General features: G+C 38.6%; 1 protein-coding gene across 1 annotated transcript; it reads right to left on the reverse strand.

Moving 5' to 3' along the window:
* Positions 1 to 268: 268 nt before the first annotated feature.
* Positions 269 to 3102, reverse strand: SPL8 (squamosa promoter binding protein-like 8). Its single transcript, XM_028051190.2, has 4 exons — positions 2664 to 3102; positions 1792 to 2526; positions 969 to 1108; positions 269 to 676 (listed from the first exon to the last, which is right to left on the reverse strand). The coding sequence occupies exons 2-4, from the start codon at positions 2514 to 2516 to the stop codon at positions 540 to 542; spliced, it is 1002 nt and encodes a 333-aa protein (XP_027906991.1). The 5' UTR covers positions 2517 to 2526; positions 2664 to 3102; the 3' UTR covers positions 269 to 539.
* Between the last annotated feature and the right edge of the window lie 2656 nt (positions 3103 to 5758).

Here is a 5758-nt window from a genome sequence, read left to right on the forward strand (position 1 = left end):
ATAATTGAATGCTCGAAAATGAATATGTGTATAGACCTGAACACCCGTGCTCAGCTGCCACAATTTCCTGAGAAACGAAACAGGTCCTATTTCCGGGAAAATCCAAATAGAGGGGTCCAATTTTCCCTTCTACGGTTTACCATAACTAAATTTTACAGCAGTGAAAATAAAAGCTGAACGCATCATAAAAAAGGTAGGGGCCATTCCTCAGAATTCCATTTGCCACTTACCATAAAACCTAGCCATTCAAAAACAACAACAACAACAATTAACACATTAAGACCCTCATTAACATAGATGCTTTAAATCACAATTCGTACACATCAATAACGCCAGATTTAATTAATACAAACTTTGAAACTAAGATCGGGAGTTACAAGTGGAAGAAAAAAGAAAAAGAAGAAGAAGTAGTAGTAGTAGTACTAGTTCACTATATATTATTTTTTATGATTATCATCATTATTGTTGTTGTTGACGCTCCTTCGTTAATTCCTTGCAAATGTTGATTAGCCATGCAAATTAAACTGCTCCAACATGCACTACCCGCTGGAGAAAAACAGTGAGCTTGAATTTGTGGAAGGGTTCGCGCTCTGATACGGCCTCTGCCGGAAATAGTCCGGCGGTGACACCGCCACCGTCACCGACGAAGACTGGGCTCCGGAGTCAGGTGGAGATCCTTCAAAAAAATAATTCAAAAATAGAACAACAGAAAACCCTCATTCTTCTCCCTACCAATAATTTTCAAGGAATCATGCATGTGGGAGAAAGAAAGTCCGACAAAACAGTCTGAAGGTGAGGTTTTGGAAACATGGTGTGCGTAAATTTAAAAAAGGATTGATTTTTTCTGTTGTCGGATGACAGATCTTGGTTGTTCAATGAGCCATTGTAGCAATCAGAGTGATAATTGAACATGGTGAGAGAAAGAAGAAGAAGAAGAAGAGTGAAAGAGAGAGAGAAAGAGATTGTACTTGCAACATTATCCAAAGAGGGTTGAGATTTCTGAATTTCTTGAGATGGTTGCTGAGTTTTTCTTCTGCGGCGATTGTGATCTGCCAATCTCTTCCTGCAGCTACGTTTTCCGTTATCAAACTCAGAGAGAAGATGGAACCTGCACGTCAAAATCAAACAATAGTTAATTAATTAGACAAAAAAAAAACACGTACCCCAAAAAAATATAAAAAAATAAAAATAGTATATAGTTTTTATTTTGTTGATGCAATGCACTATGCAGCTGTTTTTAATGGTACTAACTAAAAGGAGCAAAACGATGCAGTACGTAGGTTGCAAAACTGAAAGTAGAGTAAGAGCAAACAAGAAACATGTTAGGGACGCAAATGCCCTCGGGATTTCCCCACGTACGGCAAACTCAATCATTATCAACACTCTCCCAAGGGCAATTCCGTCTTTTCCACCTCACCCCTACATCCATGGAGAAACATTTCTATGTTTCACACATTTTTATTAGTTTCTAAGAAACCAACCAACGTAATTTTTCTAAGACCCACCCAGATTTTAATTTTAATTTCTATGTTGGGATTCAAAAAAAAAATAGGAACGAAAACGAGGGATGTTTTCGTCATTTCGTGAGGCTCCCGATTAAATAATGAAAATTTAATTTGAACTAAGTTAAAGCCGTGGTTGGTTCGGTGTGTTGTGTTGCAAAGTGAAATAAAATTGGTACGCGAGGGGTATGGAAAAGACGGAAGTGCCCCTGGGAGAGGCGAACTCAATATCAATGATTGATGTTAATTTTCCGACGGTGGGGGAAGAGACAAGCGCCACCACCACAACCTGCTGCATTGCTGGCAGAATCGCTGAGTCAACCCGGCGGCGATGACGGTGGCGGCTTTGGAGTGGAACTCGCACACCTTGTGGCGGCGGTGGTAGTGCTTGGCCTGAGACAGATCAGCATTGCATCCCTCGGCCTGGCAGCGCGGGGAGTTGGAGGAAGCCGCCGAACCGGATTCCGCCGGCCGGGACCGACGGTAGAGACGGCTCACGAAATCGTCCTCGGAGGAGGAGAAATACGTCCGGCCACCGAGATTCAGGCCAATTCGTGAGCCGACAAAGTCCATGGGCCGTCCCACGTCCTCGGACTTGGGAACGAGGAGGAGTCCGCCCGGGCCGGGGCCGGGCCCAGGGCCGCAGTTGGCGGCGTTGACGTGGGGCAGCGGGTCAAGCGAGAGCATGGAAGGGGGTGGAGGGTAGGAGGCGGAGGACGCGCCGTGGAAGGCGCGTGGGTCGAAGAACGGGTGGTGGTGGTGGTGGTTGTTGACTTGGTGGTGGTGCGGCTGCGGGTTGAAGTGGTGGTGGTGGTTGGTGAACTCAACGGTGGCGGCCGCGGCGGTGGTGACGGCGGAGTGAGTTGGCGCGTGCAGAAAGTGGTCGGGGATGAGCGAGTGCGACGCGTAGTGGTCGAAGATTTGACGGTGCGTCTGGTCGGAAGCCCCGGCGGCGGTCTCCTCGTTTCCGGTTAGCATTATTGAAGACGGGTTTCCCCATTCGTAGTCCAACATGTCTCAAACACTGCAAACACGAAAAAAGCGATAATAAAATAAGCCGGTAGGAACAAGAAGAAGGAAAAAAAAGAGATTCGAGAAAAATAAGGAAAATAAAAACATGGGTTTTGTTTTTTTAAGGAAGGGTTTATGAACAAGTGTTACCTGTGCGAGTTTGGAGAGTGAAGTGAAGTGAAAGAGTGAGAGAATAAAAGCCCTAATTTGGAGAGGTTGTGTTGTTGTTAGCTTTGGAACTTCATTTTCTTCTCTCTATCTTTCTTTCTCACCACAATGGCGTGCACATTAAGTCTTTTTTTCTTTTTTTTCTTCTTTTTTTTCTTCCTTGTGTTTCTCTGTGTGTTTTTCTTTCTCTCTCTCTCTCTTTTCACACTTTGTGGTTTAAGACTCTGCCTCTTTGCTAAATGGATGTGCGCTTAAAAGATCTCACTTTCACCCTCAAAAAGCTGAACCCTTTTGTCCCCTTTCTCCATCTCTCTCTCTCTCTCTGTCTTTCTCTTTCTCTTTCTCTCTATGCCAAGAAAAGTTACTACTCTTCTCTCTCTCTCTATTGGTGTGAGAGTGTGTGAGAGTTTGAGGGAAACTCAGTTTATGAGGCGGCTTCTGCAGACAGTGGGTAATTGGTGGGTGATCTGTACTGTGATATATGTTACAACTTCAATGGAAAAATTACCATCACAATCCAATCAAATTCCATCTTTTTCACTTTTTTTCAAAAGGTATAAACAAAACTTTACTACAATATCATTCACCCAATGAACTTCAATGTTATCCTTTGCCACAAAAATTCATAAAGGTCAAGTTTTTATTTTGCTTCAATTCAATTTTACCCCATATACAACAAATCCAGAAACTCACCATAAAATGGTTTTACATTCAAGTTCAAGCTTGTGGGCAGGCCAATCTAGTTATGAAATGAAAAAAGCAAGAATTTTTAATTTTAATTTTTTAGTTGAACGGAATGAACATGCAAAAACGTACGGAGAAATATATATTGATATTTTTATTTTGCGGTGCAGTGCAATGCAATATTACCCTGCTTTTGTGGCAGATAAGTTAGAGGAAGAAGGAGCATGGTGGTGATGGTGGGAGCAGTAATTAATTAGCAATGTGAGAAGTAGACAAAGCAATAAAACAAAAACTGATTAACCCGATTTTGAACTGAACAAGAGCAGAACCTAGAAAAATCAGAAGCAGTATATTTATAACATATGCCATCTAAATTAATGTTTTTTTTTTTCTTTTCGTGAGATCTAATAATGTTGTTGTTGGTGAGATGGGGTTAGTGAAGTGAAGAAGAGGGTGAGAATAAATTTTCGGACCCACAATCTGATTTTTGAGTTTGGTCCGTCTGATGAGTGGCTCCCAGATGATGATTAATTGTGATATATATATATGGCTAGGTGGATTTTGTGATTGCTTAATTGAATTTTCGCTTTCTTGCTTTTCCAAACGCACCCCTTTATTTCGTTTTTGAACATTTGAAAGGGACTCTTTAGAACAAGTGCAACTGCATCTGTTTCATTATTTCAGTGTAAAATGGCACCATGTTTTTTACATTAAAAGTTTCAACCCATGTGATTCTCCTCCTAATGAACCCAATCACTTTTTTATTTTTATTTTTTCAAATTCTTCGACCCACTGAGGTTTCTGATTAAGTCCCTGTGGTCGTGTTGTTAACTTCTGATTAAGCAAAGATTAGCATGCCATTTAATTCTACCTAAGAGGAGCAAAAAACAAAAATGGAAAAAGGTGTCAGTGCATAAATCAGATCTTACTTCACTTCTTAAATATCAACAGCTTTATTTATAGACTATACTGCGAAACATAAAGCCTTTTTCTTCTTTATCTTACAATCTTACTGCAACCACTGATACGTATTTTCAAAATCACCATTAAATCAACCTACTCCTTTGCAAAATCACTAAATGACCTTCTTACCAAACTTTTATTATCCCCACAAAAATATATAAACTTTAATTTCAACAATTTCTTAAAATATATGAAGTACTTTACTGATGCATGATTATATACACTAAGAATGCAATCATCTTGAAGCAAATTAAAACATTCTCTACCTAAAGCTGTAGTTAATTATTGATCTCTGCATATGCACAGATTCCAATGAGTTTGGTTTTTTGGTTGACTTGGGATTTTCCTCCTTGGAGGGTTTAGTTTCCATTACACTGATCTATGCAGCATGCAGAAATTCTGTGTGCACTTGATTTTGTACAAAAACAAAGTCACACATCTCTCTTCAGTACTATAGTCAGTTTGACATAACACAAGCTCATGCAGCATTGCAGCATTGCAGCATTGCAGAAGCAGATCCATAACCTATATCTATATATATCTATATATCTATGATGTGATTCAGCCAGCAAGAAACAAAATGATATGATGTGAATATTGGAATTAAATGTACTTATGTAGACAAAACATGCATGCACCAAAATGTATTATTCTCTCACACTACTCACTGCACTCACTGACCATGCAACAACCTATAGCTACACCAAATTCTTCATTTTTGAAAACTGTACTGTTCTTCTACTCATTACTGGGTTTTGATTATATATAGCATTTTGCAAGCTTGAGGATTGAATAGATGAAAAAATGTGAGTGTTGAAAGAGGTGAGTGTGTGTGTGAGAGAGAGAGAGAGAGAATGAAAGAATTGCAGACATTAAATGGAGTTTTTGTGGTGATGATGGTTCCACATTATTATTAAGGGAAGAAAGAAAGAAAGAAAGAGTGAGTCAAATGTTGGGACCTTGTATGGCCCAAAAAGCAGCCATGCGAACCAAATTCTGCTGGAATTTCTGAAATTATCACGTGGGCTACCTCTCTACATGCCACCCACACACTTGGTGCAAATTCTTTTTTACCATTCAATGCATTTACTCTTTTTTTTAATGATTCTTACAAAATTTATACTTTTCAAAAATGTAAGACTAGAAAATTATAATAATAATTTGATATTTGAAAACGGATGTCATGATATAGGTCTAATAAATAAATATTGTTAAAATATTTTTTAGATAATTTTGATACTATTGTTAATCCTAAATTTAACATTATCCTTAAAAAATTATTTTACAAAATTATGTTTACAGAATAGAAATTTATCTTATTTTTAGTTGATGGGAGATTTTTCATATTTTAAGAAAACTAAAAAATATAACTGGAAATATATATATATATATATATATATATATATATATATATATATATATATATATAT

The sequence above is a fragment of the Vigna unguiculata genome, chromosome 10 (genome assembly GCF_037176805.1).
Source record: "Vigna unguiculata cultivar grain cowpea cultivar isolate G323 ecotype 2 chromosome 10, ASM3717680v1, whole genome shotgun sequence".
In the NCBI taxonomy this organism is placed as follows: Eukaryota; Viridiplantae; Streptophyta; class Magnoliopsida; order Fabales; family Fabaceae; genus Vigna; species Vigna unguiculata.

What these genes read in the sequence shown, in the direction of transcription:
- SPL8 (XM_028051190.2), bottom strand. Translation starts at nt 2,516, where the DNA reads ATGTTGGACTACGAATGGGGAAACCCGTCTTCAATAATGCTAACCGGA. An exon ending in TTCTGCCAGCAATGCAGCAG is followed by an intron (nt 1,109 to 1,791) that starts GTTGTGGTGGTG and finishes TTTGACGTGCAG; the next exon opens with GTTCCATCTTCTCTCTGAGT. An exon ending in CTCTTTGGATAATGTTGCAA is followed by an intron (nt 677 to 968) that starts GTACAATCTCTT and finishes ATTTTTTTGAAG; the next exon opens with GATCTCCACCTGACTCCGGA.